General features: G+C 36.6%; 1 protein-coding gene across 1 annotated transcript in view; it reads left to right on the plus strand.

The window, feature by feature from the left end:
• The window catches only part of COL28A1 (collagen type XXVIII alpha 1 chain), a gene marked incomplete at its 5' end in the record, with an annotated part of 138,117 nt that overhangs the window by 38,476 nt on the left and 73,861 nt on the right, over window positions 1-25,780 (plus strand). The window contains 8 exons of the mRNA XM_081079633.1: window positions 340-408; window positions 5,748-5,816; window positions 8,430-8,498; window positions 12,278-12,346; window positions 17,894-17,962; window positions 19,020-19,088; window positions 23,775-23,846; window positions 24,604-24,672. Of these exons, the coding sequence (XP_080935759.1) occupies window positions 340-408; window positions 5,748-5,816; window positions 8,430-8,498; window positions 12,278-12,346; window positions 17,894-17,962; window positions 19,020-19,088; window positions 23,775-23,846; window positions 24,604-24,672 (555 nt within the window). The remainder of the gene's footprint in view (window positions 1-339; window positions 409-5,747; window positions 5,817-8,429; window positions 8,499-12,277; window positions 12,347-17,893; window positions 17,963-19,019; window positions 19,089-23,774; window positions 23,847-24,603; window positions 24,673-25,780) is intronic.

Below are 25,780 nucleotides of genomic sequence, written 5' to 3' on the forward strand. Positions count from 1 at the left end.
GAAGGGCAGGGAGCAGCACGAGCAGTGTCAGCTTGGTCAACTCAGGAACCAGAATGAATCACACTCAGTCCATCCTGCCAATTACTACAAAAGGGGCTTGGAAAGCTGAAAGTGCCATATTGCCTTGAGACAAGAGGGATGATAAACACTTAGGGTGATTTGTTCACTTAAGTGCAAGCCATTTCTACTCCTCCAGAATTTTTTATTATTTTTAGTTTTGAATGTATAAAGGTTGGCTGTCTTGCTATTTATCTTTGTTGAAACCTCCAGAATATTTTGTGGTATGTTTCTTCTTTGTTTGAAAGCTCAACCTTTCATTCGATTATTTCTTTCTCTTAGGGGGAAAGAGGCCAGGAAGGAAGAATTGGGGCTCCGGGCCCAATTGGCATTGGGGAGCCAGGCCAGCCAGTAAGTAGCAAGAAATTCCAGATGGAATAAAAAGGACAAATATAGTTCGTATGTGTTCAGTTTTGTTAGAATAAATGGTTAAATTAATCTTCTATCTTTTTGGACAACAAAAGATAATAAATATACAAGGACCAGAACCAAGTGTAATTTTTCGTAATACTTGAAATAAGGACACACACACACACACACACACACACACACACACACACACACGGTATGTACAACTGGCTGTCTCTTACCATAACTTCTTACAATATTAATCAGCTTGTCTAAGAAGAAAAGAGTTCTCATGTGTCAAAGTTTCTTAGGAGATAGGAGACCTGAATTCAGGCCTAATGTCTGTACTTTGTAATTTACTTTCCTATAGCCACAAGAAATTCACTTATAATGAGGACTTTGCTCATTACCTAATCCATGAATATCCTCTAAAGCTAGTATCGATGATAGTAGATAATAATACCTGTGTTATTTGCAGTTTCTACCTTACATAGATTTGAAATTTCCTATTGGAGAATATAAATTAAAAAAAAAATCTACCAAAGAGATACGGGGAGGAAATGAGTAAAACATGTCTCTTGTAGTATAAGAAGCCTCTTAACTTTTCCAGTAATCATTCTCCTAGGAAAGAATAGTAGCTGACTCACTGGGGTACAGATAAAAATATAGGTGGTCTCCCAATTTGGTTTTGCATTTACATAGTTCCTCATATTTAAATAATAACAGAAACACGTGCATGCTTGCTGTGCTCTGTGAGTGAAATGGGAGCATGTTGTTTGAGGATGAGACTTTTCACTAATGTCTGGATACACTCATTCAAAAGAAAGCACCATATGGAGAAAAGATGCACTAAACTAGTTTTCTAGAGGTCAGTGATAGAGCCCCAGTTTCCACTAACTATTATAGATAGTGCCCTTAAAGGTAAACCACTGAGAGAGAAGAAAACATGCTCCCTTGCAGACACTGGGAAGGCTGGAAACCTAGAAAACGGAAGGGACATCAGCTAGAAAGACACAGGCCCAGATAGATGACCATGTACTGGGAGTTGAGCAGAGAATTTGGGAAGTTTTTAACAGGAATAAACAAGAATCTTTTCACAATGCTCTGAATAAGTGGGAATACAACTGAGATAAATAGATAGATAACTAACTAACTAACTGACTAACTAACTAACTAACTAAATAAATAAATAGCTAAAAAAACACAGAGAAGGATTTAATAAACTTCCCCCAGTTAGACAAATCTTAACATTTTTCTACACTTGCTTTTAGGTGTTCTTGAAAAGACATGAAACATTATGGATACAATAAAGTACACAAAATCTCTTCCAGAAAACAGAAGAGGAGAAAGCACTTCCCAACTTATTTTATGAGGCTAGTTTTTCCCTGAAACCAAAAACAAGACAGCGACCATACCTAAGAAGAAAACTATAGAACAATATCCCTCATGAATATAGACACAAAAATTCTTAACAAAACATTGGCAAACAGAATTTAGCAATATATAAAAAGAATTATATAGCATGACCAAACGGAATTCATTCCATAAGTGCAAGTTGAATTTAATAAACAAAAATCAGTCAATGTAATGCATCATATTAATATGTTAAAAGAGAAGGTCACGTGATCATCTAAAAAGAAGCAGAAAAGCATTCAACAAAATTAAAACCCTCATAAGCCCTGATTTAAAAAAACCTCTCAGCAATGAAGGAGAACTTCTTCAACTTTTATGAAAAAACAAACAAAAGTACCAAAATGACAGCTAACATTATATTTAATGATAAAAGATTGGATACTTTTCTCTAAGATCAAAAACAAGATTCTACTCTCATCAATTTTGTTTAATGTAGTATTAGAAGTCCTAGCCAGCACAGTAAGGCAAGAAAAGGAAATAAAAGACAAGAGATCAAAAGTAATAAAGCTGTCCCTATTTGCAGATTTCATAACGGCCTTCATAGAAAATCCCAAGAAATCTATAAAAAGCCTCCTAGAACTAATAACTGAGTTCTATAAGGTCATAGGAAACAAGCTCAACATGCAAAATCAATTTTATTTCTACATTCTAGTAACAAATACAGAAACTATTATATTTAATTCTATGATTGCTACTAGTATTGTGCTGGTCTGATAGATGACTGATTCATGAAAAATAAATTGGTTCAGACTCTCAGGGTAATCTTTTTGTTTTTTGTGCAAGGTTATTCAGACAGCTACCATGTTTCCCCGAAAATAAGACCTAACTGCTCTAATGTGTCTTTTGAAGCAAAAATTAATGTAAGACCTGGTCTTATTTTACTATAAGACTGGGTCTTTAGTATAATATGATAGGATAGGATAGGATAGGATAGGATAGGATAGGATAGGATAGGATAGGATAGGATAGGATACAATATAATACCGGGTCTTACATTAATTTTTGCTCCAAAAGACACATTACAGCTACTTCTTATTTTCAGGGAAACAGGGTATCAGTCAAAATCACTCCCTACAGTAGAACTGTAATTACTTTGAGGTTAAAAATAAAGTACATGGCACTGTTTGAATATTATGGACAATTTTTACTATTACTCAGTATATTTATCTCTAATGCTTGCAATGTATATTAAAACCACTTTACTGATTACCCACACTATTTAGATCATTAAGGAAAGTAAGATACTGGATAACCATATTTTATCTTGTTAATGTCTCAGATAAAGTATTTCACTGTGTTAACTGATCATTAGATTCCTTCATTATATATTTTTTTGTTAGAGGTGTTCATTAGACACCAAATGAGTATGTCATAATTGTAATTGGTTCTCATGGCCTTTGAAAAGGACACTGAGATTTTTACAGAAGCATTTCTGTCTTTAAAAAAAATGATCCACTGGTAAAATGATCCTCAGTGTCTTAATAAATTAACAATACAGTTCATCTAACCCACGTAACTGCTCTTTCGCTTCTCTGGTTAATAATCATCTTCTATCCTGATGGCCCAGCCAGAAAACTTGAGAATATACTGATGGGGTGGAATATTACTCTGACAGTTGACAGTAACTAAACCTTTTTTCTCTATTTTATTAAATGCCCCTAAGTGATTGCTCATGAGCATTAACTGTTCTCAGCATCTTGGAACGCATGGCGCCTGAAAGCCTCGATTGTTTTCACTTTCACCTGAGCTGATGTATTCTAGAAATGCAGAGGCAGAAGGAAGTTTCAGTGCTTATGCTGTGTGGCATGCCTCTCTCCACATTGCTTCATATACGCCACTCACTCTGAGACTACATTCTTTTAACAACTTCCATAAAAGGATATTCTTAGCAACTGCAGGACTCAAGTTGAATAATTTTGATAGAGATAGCAGATATTTATTGAGTGCTTACTACGTAAGAGCTTTGGCTCTATCTGACTTAATTCTTACATTCGTACTTGAGGGTGAGGTAGGTACTATTGTTATCCCCCTTCTGATGAGGATGCTGAGCTTTAGAGAGATGACATTATTTGTTTAAGGTCACACTGCTAATACTATGTAGCAGAGCTGGGACTTGAACTTCAGTCCAAATGGCACCCAAATCTGCTTTTAATTGTCATGCAAAAGTATGAACTCCATGAGACAGGTATGTCTGCTCTCCTTAGAACCTAGCACAGAGCCTTACATCTATTAGGCATTTGGTAAATATTTGTTAAATGAATGAAAGAAAAATTGAATATGCTGGAAAATGGAATTCTTTGCATTTAAGGTAAATTGTGTACTATTTATTTCATTGGGGAAGAAGATAATTTGTCAATATTTTATTTTGTTAAAGTGTGTGATGTTAGCTAGGCACTGTGTGCATAGTTTGCAATCTAGTTTTCATGTTCATGTTTATTTTTCCCCTAGTTAATTGCTTTAACATTAGAGTAAGCTGTCATGGATATTAATATTGATTAAGGTCTTGGATTATTAAATGCTAGGTTTCCCATAAACATAGTAAATTAAATTGAAGTAAATGTCAGCTTTTTCTTTTAATTAACATCTTTACTAAACTGGCTATGCATAAACACTAAAGAAAATTGCCTTTTCAAATACATAATATTAAGGGAGAAGCCAAAAAAATTGAACACTGAGATACAGTTCTTATAAGGTTTCTTGTCAGCTTTTTTCCTACAAATCTATAACTGTGTCAGTCACTGATTAGCATAATGCTCCGTCCTAGCTCTGCTACCAGGCTTGAGTAGAAAGCATGTCTGCAGTTACCCTAGATTACTGCCTACAGCGCCCCACCATCACTCAGCGTGTCTGCAGTGTGTTGGCTTTGGAGCTTCTGGGCAACTTGGTCAATCCTGTTCTGTTACAGGTTTTACTTACCTGGCAAGTGAGCCCTAATAGATCTTTTTAGGTCCTTTTGAGAAAAAGCTCCAGTCTGTGCTTCTAAGATTCTTGTTGTCCATCCCTTTTCCACTTTTTGGCCTTTTGGCCAAGAAGCACAAAAAGGACAATTTGTGGCCTTTTAAAATTCCGGGTGTTTACGTGAAAACATGGCTGCTGTCTTTTACTTTTCAGTTAGTACATTGCCTGCCACTCCACTTCAAAGCCTGAGACTGTGTAGTTTTTCTTTCCTTATGTGAGAAGCTCTCACCTTTCCTAGCACCTTTCTGAGCAATAGTTACATGGACTTCTTATTTTTAATCACTGAGAATGAAGATCGTGTTTTTCATCGATGATTTGCTCAAGATTTCTAGTTATGCTTAAACTTCCAGTGAATTCAACTAGTTCTTTTTTTAAATTACATTTCCAGTTTTCATTTTTAAAATTTATTTCTTTATCATCTTTCAATTAAAGATGACATACAATATTATATTTCAACTAGTTCTTGAAAGATTTCAAGTTTCAATCCAATTTTATCAGGAGAGAAATTAAAACATGTGGAAATAGAATTTAATGTTTTAAAATCACTGTCCAGTGATTTCTTCACAGGGCTCCCCTCCTAATTAAATCATTAAATCACTCTGTATCCTTCTCCAGGTCACACAGTCCTAGATTTTAAGTCTTTCTTCATAGGTTTTATTTCCTAATCCTAATTTAGAAGCATCACTTCATTTCCATGTTTCTCTAATTTGAGGACGCCAGAATATTACATCGTATGCCAATCAAGTGGAGTGAGTATTTACTAAAATGGGAATAGCATTCTTCAAGCTTGGTGATTCTACTGATCAGTAGGCAGCTTACTAGAAGTATTCTCACAAATAAATTAAATAGGACTATATCATTGCCATGCTTACGTGAACTGAACTATAACTGTTTTCTTTCTTCTCCTCCCCTCTCCAACCTTCCCTCTACCCTCCTCTGTTCTGCTCCTCATTTCCTCCTACCCTAACCAGGGTCTCCGTGGTCCTGAAGGAACACCAGGCGAGAGGGGCTTACCCGGAGAAGGATTTCCAGGGCCAAAGGTAACAATACATTCTGTACTAGGAAAAAATGCTTCATCTCACAGGGTCATGAATTACAAATTTTAAAAAATGTGTCCTAGCCAATTATCAAAAGTCAACTATCTTCACCCTATTAAATGAAGGGATATGTAAATTTCCCCTTAACATGGGACTATAGTGAAATTTGCAATTATAAATAAGCCTTCTTGAAATACTTCTACTTTATATAATTAATGCATATGAAGTTAGAAAAATCTCTTAAATTAGTTTGTAGTCATTAAAGCCATGGTGATAGATAGCATTTTTATGCCTAGAAGTTAAATTACTAGTATTGAGCGTAGCTATGACAAAGCGTAACTCAGATGTGTTTTGTGAAACATTGATAAGAAACAGTCTAATACACCGATTTGCAAGAGTATTGCCATTAGTATGATACAAAAGGAAATATAGGTGGGAGGAAGGAACTGGAATTACCTTATTACCATAGGGAGTGAAATGTTATGAAAGGCCTACAGTTTACCTGGCAATTGAAAATTTCAAGGTTTCTTACTGCTTCCCGCATATAATTCTTGGAGCTCGAGTTCCTCTAGACCAGGGATTGGCAAACTTCCTGTAAATGGACAGACAGTAAATATTTTAGGCTCTGTGAACCATATGGCATCTGTCGCAAGTACTTAACTCGGCTGTTGTAGCATGAAAGCAGCCATAAACAATGAGGGTGGCTGTGTTCCAATGATTCTGTATTTACCAAAAAACAGGCAGTGGCCTTGATTTGGCCAGTGGGCTGTAGTTTGCTGATCCCTAGTCTAGGCTGTTTCCCCACAATATATGGCACATTTGCAAAGGCCACATAGGAAATGATTTTCCAGGATACTTTGGGCAGCATCAACAAAATTTCAAAGTAAGGATACACTTTGGAGTCCCTTGTCCTTCTTTTCTAAAGTGTCCCCTCAGACACACATACATACACATACGCACTGCCCAGAGAAGTGCATGCTCTTTTCTAAGTGTCTAAGAACTTCCACTTCAGTCATTCAGTCAGGTCACTAAGGTCTGACCTTTTCAGTACGGCCTCATGCTCTAAAATTGCCTCTCATTCTCAGCCTCTTCCATCGTGAGCAATATTCAATGACCTATGAGAAACCTGAATCTCAACTAGAGGGAAATTAATTAGCTAAAACCAATCATTTATACTAAGTTGTGAGTGACTGCTGGGCTGAATTTTAACAGAAGCCATTTTTAACTAACAAATTTTAATTTGACATAATAAATGAGAATAATATGTTGAATAAAGGGGACATTACTAATGCTTTGACTTGCCAAAGTGTCACTGTCAGAAGACAGAGGCCAGCAACTTGATATCACATTCCAAAAAATTTTATAGTACATAGTTTCCTGAATGTTTTTGGCAGGAAGCATATGGTAAATTCCTATTTATATGTAACCCAAACAACCTGGAACATTCAAATAGCCAGAATAATTTCTCTGTATAATCTGTGGTGGTTTTTTTTTGTTTGTTTGTTTTAAGATAAGTAAATGAGAAAAGAATAAGTGAAACACTATGAAGCATATTGCAGGGCATGTCTTAGTGATACACTCTACTGTATGATAATGATACATTCTGATTCATGATAAACCAAGGCACTGCTTTGTCCTCTATCTCATCAAGGAAAGACACAGTGTAGTCAGTGTTGTTTCAGGGTTGACTGTATACAATTACACACTGCAGGAATGATCAGAAGAAGCCATTAGTCAGAACACTCCCCAACCAGTGGGACCAATGGGAGTTTTCTATATGTGCTACTTGGGACTATTTTGCAATGATGTCGGGCTTAAGTGAATATGCCGTGAACATAGAGAGACACACAAATATATTTTCCTGTTTCCTAGATATATTACAAATGTCCTTTGATTTTATTCTTGATTTAAATAAATTCATGAAATGAAGGCTATCTCTGATTGCTTATAGGTTTATTTTCATACAAAAGCACAAAGTGGTATAACTTCATCAAAATTACATTATGACCAGAGCTATTCACATGGGTCATGTGACTATATCGAAGATTTTACATTAATTCTTTTAAAACTAAATTTTCACTGAATGTTTATAAATTCTAATATAAAACATTTAATAACTAGTTCAATCCTAGCAAATATTCGTTCACACACTAATATGAAAGACGAATTTCCATTGCGTGATGGATCCAGTTGCAGCAATGTTGAGGAAATGGAGGACAAATTCAGTTGTACTATGTGATTGATTAGCCCCCCAACGCCCCACACCCCATTTTCAGATATTTCTGATTATATTGGGAATGGAGATCTTTTCCAACTTTAGTGATGCTGCATATGTATTCTGCGTGGACAGAGTTCTTGCTATTAGGTTGGTGCAAAGGTAATTGAGGTTTAAAAGGTTAAAAATAATTGCAAAAACCACAATTACGTTTCCACCAACTTAATATTTAAGAATTTTAAAACTAATTTCTTTTTTCTTTTTTTGGCAAGTTACAAATCTTGGAGTCAGTTAGAATTACCCATTTGCATTGAACAGTAAATTTGGTTGCTTTGAATGCTTTGAATGTTTTAAAATCCTGATTTTTATAGTGCACTGATATCTCTCCGATATACTTTCAGGGTGAAAAAGGGTCAGAAGGACCAATTGGCCCACAAGGATTACAAGGCCTGTCAATCAAAGGGGACAAGGTACCTCATATAGGATAAATATAGGTATTATTATGTATAGATATATATAGAGAGAGACAGATAGGTATTTATTATGTATAGATCTTTTCTACATATAATAGAAAAGATGCCAATAAAATTATTTAAAAAATTTTTTTGTATGTACATTTATGAACTGTATACAATCTGACAACCATACCCTACAGGTTAATTATAATTCAATTATATGCAAGGTATATTATTATGTAGGATGAATTATGATCTGGAAAATCCCATTATGTGTATTTACAATAATGTCTCATTTATTTGGGTTCTGACTTCCAATAACGAAGTAGCTTTGAAGCCAAACATAAGCAAAAGAGACCTCTTCTTAGTAATGAAAATAGCTGTTAGAAATATATAGAAACATGCACCTAGCCTTAGGCTCTCACTCAACAATATTACCTTATTCAACTAATATTCAACTAATATTACCTTAGTTGAAAATGGGACTAACGTAAGAAAACTCATTTAAGAAAACTAGCACTGATGCCCTTCAGTATGGATCAACAGGCATCTACCCATAGTTGAACAAATTTAGGGTTATTGACTCATTATAGCAAGGGAAACCACATACTATGCAGAACTGCTCACAACTCAGCAAGAAGATGAAAGATTTTCTGTAGGATTTGGGCTTGTATTAGGTTGGTGCAAAAATAATTGAGGTTTAAAATGTTAAAAATAATTGCAAAAACCGCAATTACTTTTGCACCAACCTAATATTAGGTGATTTTAGGGAGTGTCTAAGAAAGTACAACTTGGCTCTGGATTGGATGCTATCAAGAAGTGGTGGTAATTTTAAGATTGGCTATTTTAATGAATCTTATCCAGGAAGTGGAGAAAAGGAGCTAGGCTTATTTGTAATTGCATAAAGAAGTAGCACTTACTAATTTTAGCCAGTGTACGGGGATGTATGATCAGTTGAGGGGGTGGAGGAGGTTGAACATTGTGTTTTGGTTTTATCTGTGCTCAGACTTGACTGTGTGAGGCCTTTCTTTTGTCTTGGTTCATCATACAAAATGGCCATGTCCGACACTGGTGTTCTGTAAAATTGTTTATGTTCAATGCCACAGCCTACCTGCCACTGTTTTCTTCTTTCACTAGTTACTTGCTTTCTTTAAAATAACTACAGATTATACCCATATTAGAAGTGAGGGTGAGGCTGGTGATAGAAACTATTGGAGGCTGATAAGGCCCTAAAGATCAGTGGGAAGGGAAAGCTGCCCAAGGGGGAGGGGATATAAGAAATGTGCAAAAAAATCAGAGACTTTGTATCAAGTTGGAGTCATTTACATGTTAACGTCTAAGCATATCATTATATTTATATATATTAGAATAATAATTGATATTCCTGATTAACTTATGTGTTGTGTTACAATCTTGAATGACTTATTCTTTTATTTACTGATAGCTGTCTCTTTTGGGAATCTGTATTTAAACAACAGAGATAGTGGTAAACAGTGATTTATACAAATTTTACATGTAATACAATTCTTGGTTCAAATAGCTCAGCTGTGGTTGTAACTCCAGCTCGAAAATACTCTAAAAATATGTAATATACTGAACAGTGAAAACTGGGTACAACAGAACCACTGTTTTATGAGTTTAGTAAATTGACTATTTTAGGTATTATTGACATGGCACTTGTGTTTTTACACTGGGAGCTCATGTTAACAAAACACATTGAAATATCAGGACATTGTCACATAGTAATTGCAAAGCTTTCATCTGCTATTCACTTACCAAATCAATACTGTCTTCCTTTTCCCTTCATCGTTTCTTACTTTTCTATTCTTTTATATATTATATATTATTAGACTCAGAGACTTTGGTTTCTGTATTTCAATTGATAAAACAAAACCTTTATGATGAGGGCTCTCAAATATACGAGGTTGGACAATTAAGTTCGCGAATGCATCCTAGAAAAAGAGCTACATACCTCATTGCTGAATATCACTACAGTCACCTTCAAAGTACATCCCCTTGGGAAGCTATGCACCGATGTCAGTTCCTAGTCCACCCTTCAAAGAAATTTTGGAACTCTTTTTCTGGAATGGCCATAAGAGGTGTTGTCATATTATACTTGAAGTCCTGAATGTCATCAAAATGTCTTCCTTTCAATATTTCCTTTATATTCGGGTAAAGAAAGAAGTCACTGGGGGCCAGTTCAGCTGAGTAGGGAGGGTATTCCAATACAGTTATTTGTTTACTGGAGAAAAACTCCCTCACAGACAGTGCCGTGTGAGCTGGTGCATTGTCGTGATGCAAGAGCCATGAATTGTTGGCAAAAAGTCCATGTCGTCTAACTTTTTCACACAGCCTTTTCAGCACTTCCAAATAGTAACTTGGTCAACTTTTGTCCAGTTGGTGGAAATTCATAATGAATAATCCGTCTGATATCAAAAAAGTTTAGCAACATCATTGCAACAAATTTGCGAGCTTAATTGTCAGACCTTGTATATCACTGGTACAAAACAAGGAAGTAATTTTGATGTCGATATTTAAATGTCAGTAATAATGCATAAAAGAGGATCTTGCTGGTGTGTTTATTGAATATTTGCAGAATAGTGAGTGGTTATGAGTTGGGTTCTGGACTCAGAGATAATGGGCTTGAATTTTGCCTCCGCCATCTAACAGTTGTGTGACTGGGGTGTTATTTAACCTCATCTAGAAAATGCCTACTTTCAGGAGGTTGTTGTGAGGATTAAATGAGTTAAAATATAAAAAGCATGTAGCACAGTGACTGCGACATGATAAGCAATCAAGTTCGGAATCACGCCATAATACAAACAATCAAGTTCTGAATTAGAATAAGCTAGCTCTGAATTAGAACTGGACTCCGTTACATTTTCCTTCCATGATGTTTATTTAGACTAAAAATTGATACAAAGTGAAACCCTAAGAAGCATATTCTAGGGCATGCCTTAGTGACAGGTTCAACATACCTTTTAGTATTATATAAAGTATGATCTAATGATACACTTTGGTTCATAAAAACATATTTATTTAACCCAGGCATTGGCAAACTATGGGACTGGCTGACTGTTTCTGTAAATAAAGTGTTGTTAGAACACATGTACACGTGTAAATTTAAGTGTTGTCTATGGCTGCTTTCACACTGCCAAAGTAGCACTCATTAGTTATGAAAGAGACCTTATTATGCCCTTGAGCATAAAATATTTCTTGAAAGACGCAAAGATGGACGAAGGATATTGTTCTTCATACTAATAGCACTCACTTTGATTCCTGCATTTATTTCATGGAAAGGAAAGGTAATGTTCTTTCATTTTGTTGCATTTACCTTAGACACTTTCTTATTTTTCAAAATATTTTAAACAAGATTTGGAGGGGAAAGGTATTTAAAAATTTAAGGAAGTTTTCTTTCATTTCTTTCTCATATCCAGGTTTTATTGTACCCTATGAATTTTACACTTTTAAATATATCTGTTATGATCCTATCAGGAAGTGTTTGTGTCATAATAGTAACCATTCAGGAGTTTTTGGTTCTTGTGAGAAAATGGTGGATAAATATAAGATGATGCAAATTCTACTAATTTAAATTAAATAGAAAAACATCATTCACTATTTTGGCAAATTTGAACTACATGTTGTTTAAAAAGGAATTGAGTTTGTTAGCTTTCCACGTTGAACCTTTTTATGATATAAAGATAGATTTTAATCCAGCATAATTCCTGATTAGCAAAGTATGAAAGAATGAGGTTTTGTTTTATTGTTATATTTCTGGCTTATTTTCTCTACAGGGGGATTTGGGACCTGTGGGACCCCAAGGACCAATGGGCATCCCTGGAGTTGGGAGTCAAGGGGAACAGGTAATCAATGCTTCCTCCCTTACCTTTTGGTAAAGAATATCTGGCCCAATCCTGGTGGCCATTGAAGGCCAGTTCTGCAAACACCTATGAGTGTATTTGATAGTCAAATTGCCATGGAATTCACATCCAAAGTGAATGTAGGCAAAGATAAGATGGTCTCATAAGATCTTATTTTTAGAACTTCCAAGACTTAAAAAATAAATTGTGTGTTTCTTGGTAACTTTTAACATTAAAGCCTAATTAATAGGACAAGAGTTAGGGGGAGATATTTTATATTTTTAGTATCCCTTGGGAGCAATAATTTATTGACCTGTGTGTGTGTGTGTGTGTGTGTGTGTGTGTGTGTGTGTGTCTTCCCCTCTTGCATTTTTGTGAAAGATTAAATCCCACTCCCTCCCAATGCCAGTGTAGTAGTACTTTCTACCCCCTAGCTATGTACCAATCTAAAATAGTATTAAACTTAAAACAAGGTCCAAAATCAGAGGTAACTACTTAATTTAAGGGGCATTGTTCCTGAATAGATGCAAGCCACAAATAGAGTTTATCAATAACATTTGGCCCCCCTTAATCAGAAGAAAGAAAAAATCTCTGAGCTTGTCTGGACACTCATGGTTGAAACAGCTTCCAAAATATTCTGACCAGAACTACTAGAAAAACAGGGCAAAATATGAAGATAATATAACAGCACTATCTACAGTTGTTGACCATATGCTTTTACCTACATAATCTCTTTTAATCAAGTGACCAATAAGTCTAATTTTATATTGACCATTCTCCTGTGTAGAAAACGGCAAATCAGCTTGATTAAAATTTATGATTAAAGTTTGAATTATTCTAGATAATGAGTTGCCTAGATAATGAACAGCACTTTCTTTATCTGGGATAGTGGGAGAAGGAAAGGATGAAAAAATGAAATAATTCCAAACCTTGTTGTTGACATTAACTCTGAGCTTATTTCTAACCATCTTCCAATTAATCAGTATAGTATTTTTATTGTTGTTAATCCAAGCCACAGCAAACTTGGAGTTACTCCTCTTTCCATTTCCTTTTTCTTGGTAGATGTCTTAGTGTAACAGATTAGGAAGATTTAGGTGCAAGAGAAATCAAGACAAATTTGTAAATAAATATTTCGATAATAATTAAGAGCTGGCTATTTTGACTTCATAGGAATCATGGTTTGACTGTGTGACCAGGCATGCTCAAGCTTCGTGGTTTCTTTGCTGATTCCAGCAGGGTTTACATTCTGCTCCTGGCAGTGGCTGGACAGGACTGTCACATCATGGGTCTTGTGTGTTACTGGTACTGAGTCACCACTGGAAGGCTGACAATGAAGTTCAAAGAAAGCCAGTCTTTCCAGATGGCCTGGGAATGCTGGCCCTCCCACCTGCATCTTCCTGTTGTCGTTAATGATGGTTCTTGGGGGAGGTTGTTTATAGCTTAAAAAAACAACAACAGCAAACCTCCTTGACTTGTTTTGTTTTCTCATCCCCTTCTCTTCTTTTCCAAGAGAACAAAACTTTTAAGGTAGATGTGTCCATATGTTGCTGAGCCCTACTGGACTGGAGATTGTATGGAATGTACTATATGTAAACTGCTCTGAACAAGAAAATAATTTATCATTTTAAGGCAAATTATTTAAATTCTACTTAAAGTTAACTTTAATTCATGCAGTGATCCATTTTTCTTTTCATTCTTAGTTAACATGTTTATCCATTGAATTCCTGTGTTATTAGACCTTCCTATTTCTCTTATAGAAATGAATTTTTCCACTCATCTGTTTGAGACAACTTCTGTTTCCATTTTCAACAACAAGCTTGTAATATCCATCAAGTGGCCTGTAGATTTTAATTAAATATTTGGAGACTTGACCACCTCAAATCTTTCGTAAAATAAAATAGAATATAAATAACCACATACACATGTGTATGAACATCCCTTTGAATTTTCTTTTTTTAAATTTACTTATTGGGGAACAGTGTGCCTCTCCAGGGCCCATCAACTCCAAGTCGTTGTCCTTCAATCTAGTTGTGGAGGGTGCAGTTCAGCTCCAAGTCTAGTTGCCATTTTCAAACTTTGGTTGCAGGGGGTGCAGCCCACCATCCCAGTGGAGTGCGCAGCTCACTGGCCCATGTGGGAATCCAACTGGCAACTCTGTCATTCAGAGCTCTAACCAACTGAGCCATCCGGCTGCCCCCCACCCCCTCTTTGAATTTTTTGTTTCCTTGTTCTATTGCATGCAACTTATGGACTACTGTAAAAGTTAGGAAGTACTCCTTCTTACAACCATTCAATACTCTGGACCTTGGCTTCCTTAAATTGTTTATACTGTTTCATCTTTGTCAACCAGAAAAAGGGCAATACTATTTGTAAATTACAAATGAACAAGCAATTGTATCATCTAGCTAGAGAAAGGGCATAACATTTGTAATAAAATTATCATGTCTCTGTAACCATTATTTGCACAGTCAGGACTTGTGGGGTGTAAGCAAAACAAAATCCTGGTTTTTCTCTCTCATCATCCCCTTAAATTTTTTTAATTGGGGGAAGGTTTGTTATTTTTCCTACCAAAGAAAGAAATGACGAGCAAGCTATAGAATTTTCTTATCACTTTTAGTCAATAGAAAGTTATAAGGTCACTCTAAGTTGCAAATCACAGTTTTAGTTGTACAATAAAAACTATCTGGTCAACTCTTTTTGACCTTTATTTAGCTGGTACGAGCTGCATGGAGAGCCTGTGTTCCAGGGGAAGGAATGTGCTTTTCATCCCTCCCAGGCTGAGTCAAGGGTGGGAGAAGAGGGCACTGAAGTTCTTTCTTGGCCGGTCTTTTGTCAGATGGCTTCGTGTGCTCCCTCTGGCCTTGGCAGATGTTTGATGATGACAGTCTTCCTTGTGGGGTTCCTGCAGTGGCCCCTGTATTCCCCTCCTAGGATATGGATAAAGGACTCTTTTCCTCCAGCTGTTTCTCCTCATCAGCTTCTGTTTTTCTGGGGGTTTACTGTATACTGACTCTCTTTGTTGGACTTTCATTACTCATCCAGGTCCTTTTGGGCAGGATTCAAAATAGTTCCAGGCCTGCTCTGTCTCACACTTAGAATACATCTGGTCCCCAGAAAAAACTCGTGTGACCTTTGCACAGACAAACTCTGGATGCACAAGCCAGCCCTCTCCTGGCTGTTACAGCCCATTTTAGCATTCTCAGGCCTGAGTTAGAAATGGGTTCCTGTGTCTCCAAACCAAAAATCAAAGTCTCCAAGTGATTTCACTGGAGTTGCCTTTTTAGAATGGAGTAAAGAGAGAAACAAGTTAAACTGCTCTCGTTGTATCTAAAGAAAAATTTTCATAAGACTGCTTTCTTCAAAGACTTCATAAATGCTGTCTTCTCCCCCTTTTTATACCCACAGTATGAGTGACAGTCAAGTGTTTAAACATTTGTCAGTTTGGTGTTTGCTGGCTATCACTTTTTACAGCTGAGGTCAAACCTTCATTTTAACAACTCTTGATATATGGGGTGTGATCAAACAGTATGATGAATGTTTAAATTTAAAAAAATTCATTACGGGGCTGGCCCTATGGCCCAGGCGGTAGAGTTCCATGCGCCTAACCCCGAAGGCTGGTTCGATTCCCACATGGGGCAGTGGGCTCTCAACCACAAGGTTGCCGGTTCAACTCCTTGAGTCCTGCAAGGGATGGTGGGCAGCGCCCCCTGCAACTAAGATTGAACACAGCACCTTGAGCTGAGCTGCTGCTGAGCTCCCGGATGGTTCAGCTGGTCGGAGTGCATCCTCTCAACCACAAGATTGCCAGATCTACTCCCACAAGGGATGGTGGGCTATGCCCCCTGCAACTAGCAACGGCAACTGGACCTGGAGCTAAGCTGCGCCCTCCACAACTAAGACTGAAAGGACAACAACTTGAAGCTGAACGGCACCCTCCACAACTAAGATTGAAAGGACAACAACTTGACTTGGCCTGGAAGTACACACTGTTTCCAATAAAGTCCTGTTCCCCTTCCCCAATAAAATCTTTTTTTAAAAAAAAGTAGTGAAAATAACAGTTTAAAAAAATTTTATTACAGTAACAGACACATTGCCATTAATCCCCCTCAAAATAGTCCCCCTTGCTTCAAACACACTCATCCCATCATTCTTGACACTTTCTGAAGCAGTTCTGGAAGTCCTTTTCCGTGAGTGTCTTTAGTTGTGCTGTCATGGCTGCTTTGATGTCCTGAATCGATTCAAAACGCTTACCTTTCATGGTCATTTTGACTTTGGGGAAGAGTCAGAAGTCACACGGTGCCAGATCCGGTGAATAAGGTGGATAAGGACACACTGTAATGTTTTTATTTGACAGAAATTGTTGTACCAGAAGTTGTGTGTGACTCAGAGCCTTTCTGTTATGATCACAAAATACAGTGAATGCTATTGCCGAGTGCCATCCAATGGAAAGGCAGGGATCTTCAATATGGGAAGTGGTGCCTCGAACCTTAGTAACAGAGTGTGACAAGTTTCAACTTGTTTGGTGCAGTCAGTCGGGTGTGAGCTACGGTTGAGAGAAGGTGTGTTTTAAAGTGTGCTATAAATCATCCTCCATCAAGACAATGTTCCGTGTCACACATCACTTCTGGTACGGCAATTTCTGTCAAACAAAAACATTATGGGGTGTCCTCATCCACCTTATTCACCGGATATGGCACAATTTAACTTCTGGCTCTTCCCCAAAGTCAAAATGATTCAGGACATAGAAGCAGCCATGACAGCGCAACGAAAGACACTCACAAAAGAGAACGCCCAGAACTGCTTCAGAAAGTGGCAAGAACAATGGGAGAAGTGTGTTCAAAGCGAGGGGGAGTATTTTGAGGGGGATTGACGACAACATGTCTTTTACTGTAATATATTTATTTTTATATTTAAACATTCATCGTATTTTTCGATCACACTTCATATGTCAATTGGTATAGCTACGATAGAGGTGTGCTTGAATGTGACTGAGATGTGAAATAGGTTAACAAGATGAAATTTTATTTCTCTTATTTAAAACTCCAACCTGGTATGGTGGCTTTGCTCATTGGGGTCATCAAGGGATCAGGCTTTTTCACTATTGTTAGTCTGCCGTTCTGAGGGTGCTTTCTCCATCCACACGATCCAGCATAACCACCATGTCTTCATTTCATTTACTGGGGAAGGGGTGTAGGGAAGGAGGAGGCACACATCTTCCTTTAGCATGAACCAGCAATTACACACATCACTTCCATTCACGTTCCGTTGGCCAGAATCCAGTCCACATGGCAACACTTGGCTGCAAGGGACTGGGAAACATGGTCTTCATTACAGGCAGCCATGTGGGCCAGCTGAAATTTCACTTACCAGGGGAGAAGGGGAAAATGCATTTTATGGTTCAACTAGCAACCTCTGCCATCTCATTCAACAAATACTGAGTATGAATAATCCATTATGGGAAATGAACTCACTCTAGAGGATTTGAAACCACTCTTATTCCTATTTCTTCTTCATCTCACTAATACTGTTTTTAAAATTTTTATTTTAAAGGGAATTCAAGGTCCTCTTGGTCCACCTGGTCCTCAAGGACCCCCAGGACTAGGCTCACCTGGTTCTAAGGTAACTTTCTCAATGAGAGAGGAGTTTAATATATTTATAGTCTAATTGCTATTTTCTGGTCAGTGGCCAGTGCATTTGGAAGGCAGCAGATGAAATGAACTGAAAAATCAGAGGTCTATACTTAATGTAAAATGTTACTGATGTTCCTAATGGTTTAGAAAATGTTATACATATTCTTTATGCTCTTAGAAGCTTTCATTTACACAATATCCATTTATTGTTTTCTTGATTGCTTTTACTTAGGAAACCCTGTTCTAGCAACTCAAGCAGTAATATCAGTAGAGACTACCTGTGGTTACATGCCTCTCTGGATGGGCTTATTTTCATTCTCACCAGCATTCCCACAGGAGGTCCAACTACTAAAACAGTTAGCTAAAGATATGGAGTCAGAAATGACCCAATAAAGAAACCTTTCCTATGAACTTAGGAATCAAATTATTGCCTAAATTAGAACAATTATTTATCCCTTGGGGAGAGGCATGGCACCTCTTCTTTAATTAGCTGTCCTTAATGTCGCTTCAAAGAATCACTAATCATTGTTAAATAAATAAAATAATTCTCTGAGAGGTCTCACATTCAAACACACTCCTTAGTGATGCCCATGTGAGAAGCAGCTCAATAAATACTGCTACCGCCCTTGAGATTTTCCTTTGGGGCACATCATCAAAAGCTCAAGTTGTTCTCTCTGGTTATGATTCTGTTGTACATCCCCAGTCATCTTGACTTCTAATGTGCCAATTTTAGTTGTTCTGGAATATAACTGCCTGTTATTTCCTGGTACCCTTTATGGGAAGGGCTCCTTAAAATCAATTCTGATTATGTTCCATAGCCTGTACTTTAAGCCAGACCATATTCCAAATTTGTTGAAAATATACACATATACTCATATATACATGTGCGCACGTGTGTGTATGTGTGAACTGAGCACATGTAGCTCAGTTTTCTCTTATTTTTTTTTTTTAATATAAAACAGAGCTTAGGAGATCCAAGACAGGAATACATTATTTTTATTTTGCTGCCTTAGTCAAATACTCTTCAAATACTCTTTCCTTACTAGGGAGAAGTAGGTCAGATAGGACCTACAGGCCCTAGAGGACCAGTGGGGATTGGAGTACAAGGTCCAAAGGTGAGTAGACTATGCTGCTATGTAATATTAGGCAACATTTCATTTATATTCAAATGAAACACAGACCACACATGTATCAACGAACTGTTACTTTACTCAAAGTAGTAGAGTATTTATTCAGAAAATGGTCTCATGCTCAGTATAACTCTTATTGTCTAAGAAGAACCAAAATCTTGGTTTGTTTTAATGACTGCTATTTGTTTTTTCAGTTCATTTATTTATTAGCATCAGACGTCCTCTTTTAGCACAGAGTGATTCTTTAAGAACGTTATTGCTTGGCATATTATAAAACAAAGGCCCTACTATAGCAGGATTTAAATAAAACTCACTTCCCTTCTTTTGTTTTGTGGCTTTCCAAGAAATTCCTTTCCTAAATATAAAGTAGGTCCACACTACTTCTGTTACACGGTTATTTGTTTTTATTTTTAGATTTAAAAAAAATTTTTCAATTACTCTTGATATTCAATACTATTTTATATTAGTTTCAGGTGTATAGCATAGTGGTTAGACATTTATATAATTTATGCAGTGATTCCCCCAATTAGTCTAGTACCCACCTGGCTCTATACATAGTTATTACAGTATTATTGACTATACTCCCTATGCTGTACTTTACATTTCCTTGGCTATTTCATGACTACAAATTTGTACTTTTTAATCCCTTCACCTTTTTCAACTATCCCCGCAATCCCTTTCCATTCCAACAACCACTAGTTTGTTCTCTATATCTATGAGTCTATTCATTTACTTTGTCCTTTAGATTGTACATATAAGTGAGATCATATGGTATTTGTCTTTCTGTGCTTGATTTATTTCACTTTAAATCATACCTTCTATGTCCATCCATGTTGTCACAAATATATTACATAGTAATTTTATATCTCAGCATGCCGTTTGTTTCCCTCGCTTATACCACGTCTCTCAACTTGCATTTAATTTGTATGTATTTTTTTAAATTACAGTTGACCCTTGAACACCATGATATGTAGGGGTGCTGACCCTGCCCCAGTCGAAAAATCCACATATAACTTTTGAATCCACCCAAACCAGTCGTCATGTGGTATCCGCAGGGCTATTGGTTTCAGGAACCCGGTAGATACCAAATTCTTGGATGCTCAAGTCGCAGAATGGTGTATACAGTCAGCTCTCCACATGCACGGATTCCCTACTGTAGATCAAATACGGTTTCAATCTGTGGTGGTTGAGCCAGGGATACAGAGAGGTGACTTTATTGAAAAACATCTGCATGTAAGTGGACCTGTGTATTTCAAACCTGTGTTGTTCAAGGATTAACTGTACTTTTCATCTTACTGTACTCTCTGGAACTGCACTGTCTCATATTGCAGCCACCAGGCACATGTGGTTATTGAATGTTTGAAATGTGGCTAGTATGAACTGGGATGGGCAACAAGTGTCATACACACACTGGATTACAAGGCTTGGTTCAAAAAGAATGTAAAACATATCACTAATACATCTGTACATTGATAACATATTGAAATAATAGCATTTCAGAAATACTAGAGGAAATGAAATATATTCCTAGAATTATTTTCACTTGTTTCTCTTAACTTTATAAATATGGCTGCTAGAGAAGTTATAATTACATATGTGGCTTGCTTTATATTTCTATGGACAGTGCTGTTCCATGGGGGCATGGATCTGTTTCCTTCTTTTTCTTCTTTACTATTGAATCCCCAAGTTGGGCAACATGATAGGTACTAAATAAATCCTGATCAATAAATGAATGAATCCTTACTTTACCTTTCACAATTTCTATACCTCATCTGGAAGGCATGTAGGGTCTGGTGAGCCACGCTAAGCATTAAACTTCACTATTATTCTGCTGTCATTGTCACCATTAGTACACATATTTGGTTATGAGAAAAAATGTAACATGTGGGCCTAAGAAGAGCATACATATTACATATACATATTACATATGTAATAAACATGTAATTACAGGGGGTAAAAAGTGTACTAATGTAGTAATAATTGCTGCCATGTGTTAAGTGGTTTTGATGTACCACACAATGTGCTAAATATGAAATATGTCTATATATATGTGAAGTGTGTATATTTATCTATCTACATGTATTATGTCACATATATTCCAATTTCAGAGAGGTGATAGAGAGTAGGAAGGCTCAGCAGTTAGACAACCCTAGTTCAAATCCCAGTTTTGCCACCAACAAGATGTGTCATCTTAAACATCTCTCACTTGAAAAACTAAAATATTTCAAACATACTATTATGAATACAAGGAACACCCATGTATACTACAACTCATATGGAAGGCAGTCATAATAATTGTTTTAATGTCCTTAGCTACTAATTCTATCACCTGTGTCATGTCAGTTTCAGTTGACTGATTTTTCTCTGCACAAAGGGCTATATTTTCCAGCTTTTTTGAATGCCTGATAATTTTTGATTAGATGCCAACCATTGTGAATTTTATCTTTTGGGGATACTGGATATTTTTGGATTCCTATAAATATTTCTTAGCTTTGTTTTTGGAGTTTGAAATTGCTTGAAAACAGTTTGAGCCTTTTGGTCTTGCTTTTCAGCTTTACGAGGTAGGAAAAGAGGAGCATTTAGTCGAGGGTTAGTTTTCCCCCACGACTGAGGCAAGACCCTTTTTAGAACTCTAACCTCAGCATTGTGAGGTTGTCTTATTGCCTTTAGAAGCAGGCACTATTTCTGGTCTCTCCTCAGTTCTCTCTAATCCTTTAAGGTTGTTTTTCTGGCCTTGGGTAGTTTTTTCACACTCAGGAGTCACCTGAACACCAGGGGGTGCTAATCACATCTTCGTAGCTCTCTCCAGGTAACTCCTTCCTCTGGTATGCTATTCTGTACATTTTTGATACCTTGGCTCCTATGTTTGTGAACACCTTTGACACCAGGCTCCTACCTTTGTCTCCTAAAATTAGAGAGATTTCTGAACTTTCCCTGGGCACTCTCCCCCTGCACCACGGCCTGGTAACTCTCCAGGCAGTAAACTAGCGAAATTAATCTAACTTGCTACCCCTCTCTTAGGGATTATTTTCCTTCATTATTGGGTGTCTAATATCTTGAGGTGCATTGTTTCATATATTTTGTCTGTTTTTTTAGTTGTGTCAGGCAGGAAATTAAATCTAGTCCCTATACTTCCATTTTGACTGGAACCTTAAGTTGTATCTTTTTTCATAGATAGACTGGTCTATAATTTCGTTTTCTTGTCTTATTGTATTGATGTTTTTAAATCAAGATTTTATTAGCCTCATACAATAAATTGTGTGGACTTCTTTTTTTTTTTTTTTTCAGAACTATTTGTATAAGATAGGAAATATCTGTCCCTCAAAGGTTTAGCAATTTGGGAAGGCTGACTATAAAACCAACAATGCCTGTGATCTTGGAAGGAGAGGAAGTGAGAGACCTTCAATTACTGATTCAATTTATTCAATGCTATTTGTTTATATAGCTTGTCCATTCCTTCTTATGCCACTTATATTTTTCTTGAAGATTATTTATTAATAATCTTGTGTTCCAACATATTGTTTTGAAATTGTCACAGAATTTTCTATGATTTAAACAAAATATTTACTGTGTATATCTCTCTTTAATTCCTAATACTGCTTATTTGTGCCTTTTTAACTATTAATCATTCCTGCTACAGGCTTATTTATTAGTTTTGTTAAGTATCACCTTTTAATTTTGTTACTCTTCTTACTTTTTGTTTTCAAGTTGATTATTTTTTGCTCTCATCTTTATCATATCCTTCTACTTACTTTTAGGTTCACTGTGCTTTTTTTCAGTAGCTTTTCAAAGTTTGCTTTAGTTGAAATGACTTTCAATTATCTTCAATATGTTTTACTCTTAGTAAGTGCAATAAGGATACTTTTTTACTGTTTGGTGATAGCATGTGTTTTCTCTGAACATAGTGAAGAATGTATTCTTAACCATAAATTAACTTGAACGCAAGTAGAATTGAGTATTAAAACTGGAAGTGATGCTAGTTTGCAAGTTTTTATCATGTCACTTTTATGTTAGTTTCTTAGGAATGCTGCAACAAAGTACCATAAACTGTGTGGCTTAATATAATAGGAACTTATTGTCTCACAGTTCTGGAAGCTAGAAATAGAAAATCAAGGTATGTGCAGGGCCATGCTTCCTCTAAAACCTGTAGGGGGAAAAATCCTTCCTTCCCTTTTCTTAGCTTCTCATGGTGGCTAATCCTTGGCATTCCTTGGCTTGCAGCTACATCACTCTAATCTTCACCTCTGTTGTCACGTGGTGTTCTCTCTATGTGTGGGTCTTCATATAATGGTTTCCTCATTTTATAAGGACACCAGTCATATTGGATTAGGGCTCACTCTTGTGACTTCATCTTAATTTGATTATATCTACAAAGACCCTATTTCCAAAAATGGTCACATTCATGGGTACCAAGGGTTAGGACTTCAAAGTATCTTTTTTGGAGTCACAACTCAACTCGTAACAAACAACATAATGCAAAACTAAGACCCAGAGAGGTTAAGTAACTTGGCCAAGGTCAAATAGTTTAGATACCATTAGTTACTATTCAGATTTCTCTGCTCAGAGGCTTATCTCAGACACTGTAAGATATATCTACTTGTAAGTACCTCAAAACGGAGGGTGTATGATAAACATGAACTTTGGGAAGTAAAATTTTTGCTCATCCACCAGGGGGCGCCAGGCTCAATAGGGCTCCCAGGACAGCCAGGAGTACCAGGAGAAGATGGTGCTGCAGGGAAGAAGGTAACTACGTTTTCCATATTACTGGAGTAAAACTATTGAACCACACTGATTTCTTGGTCCTTCAGGAGCTCAAATTAAACTACCCTGGGCAAATTTAGTCTTTGAAGAAAAAAAATCCCACAGCTCTAAATTTCCTTTTTCACTTACTTCAGAGACAAAGAGCATCAATTGAAAGGCTGAGTAGTGTTTCACCCCCTCTGCCTTCTCTCTGGTGTTTTGGCCATGGCATTCTCCAATGACCTAGTCTCTTTGGGATTCCTAGAAAGCACTTTAATTTGAACTCGGAGAAAAACACTTTCCTCCTCGCCTCCCTCCAAAAGGAGAGTCTGTAAGTGCATTTAGAAAGTAAGGCATTATAAAGATTTCCTGAAGCATTTTGAGCCAACATTTGAAATACTCATTTTTCAATGTAAGTAGTGAAAAACAGCAGATGGAAAGGCTGAAGGTCTTTCTTGTTTTTTAAAAAAACAAACCATCAAATGTGAAGGACGAGCCAAAGGAAAGTGAGCTTATTGCTTTGGAAGTTGGCTGAGAAATGGAGTTTTTCATGATATTTCAGCTGCTTTGAGCTAAACTGGAGTTTAACATTAATGTATTCAAGTTGGTAAACTTCCAAATTAATTTTGAGAGTAGAGTGAAGGCCTGGTCTGATTTGGAGGGTCTCAGCAGAGAGTCCACTGGCCATAAGAAGAGACAGGTAGGATTAGACATACTGCCTATGAAGGGTCCACTAAGACTTCAGTGTCATTTCTTCTAGGGAGAAGCAGGGCTTCCTGGAACAAGAGGCCCGGAAGGACCTCCTGGAAGAGGGCAACCTGGCTCCAAGGTATGGAACTGACAGAATGGTGGGGGAAGAGGCTGCCTGTGTTCTGGTCCTGATACTAAGGAGCCACCTTAGGAGAAATTTGATTGTGATTCTTGCTATGTCAAATATGTTTACTTCCGGATTAAAAGTATGGATTCTAGTTTGGGAGCTGTTGGAAGACAGCAAGTATGTATTATTCATTTTTATTTCCTAAGATCTATTATAAGACCCAGCTTATAGGAAGAGTTCAACACATGCTTTTCTCAATAAATAGCCAGACTGACATTTAAAAAAACACATAGGAAAGGAAAAGAAGCCTTGAGATACATCCTTGAGACTTGAAAGTGCATAAATTTTCTTCCAATACTTAGTAATTTCATATAGTAATAAGAAGCATCACCTTATTAAGTGGCAATTTCTCTTTCACAACTTGGCATAAATTTATTTTATAGATTGTAGAAATGCTAGTTGAATAACATTTTTATATGTCAAGATGAGAATGTCCAAATTCATCAATAAAGACCACTAGTGACATAACCTACAGCCTATACAGTGCCAGATGTTCCTGTACGTTTTATGTACAGTTGTCAAAGCCCATATAAAGATTCTGAAGACTTCTATATGAGTAAAGTAAAAATAAAAATGGTATGCTTATTAGTATTATATTTATAATTGCATTAAAATATTATTTGATAGCTTAATAGTATTTGATGTCTTAAAAAACATTGGCTAAAATTGAGTCCCTAACCTTAAACATAAAAATTTGAAATTTAGGTATATTAGTAGAATTTAAATTTTGTTTATTGACTTACCACACTCTGAGATCCTTTTTTTGTGGGGGAGGGGGTAATGTAGACAGAGAATTCCTTTTTAACACCATGCAAAAATACTTACTGAAATGCTCGCCTATTAACATTCAGGAGAACTAATGTATTCTAGAATATACTTTTGGAAAATAGATGCTTGAGTTAATAACTGAAGCTGTAAGAATGAATGATATCTCTGAGAAAGAGAGCTGAGGTTTGAATTTCTTGTGGTACAGTACCTGGAGAAAGAACATTTAGGAGAGCACAAAGATAAGCAGAATAGTTACCATGTTAGGGAAACCAAGGAGAAAGGGTTTCAAGAG

Source organism: Rhinolophus hipposideros (assembly GCF_964194185.1).
Source record: "Rhinolophus hipposideros genome assembly, chromosome: 18".
Classification (NCBI taxonomy): Eukaryota; Metazoa; Chordata; class Mammalia; order Chiroptera; family Rhinolophidae; genus Rhinolophus; species Rhinolophus hipposideros.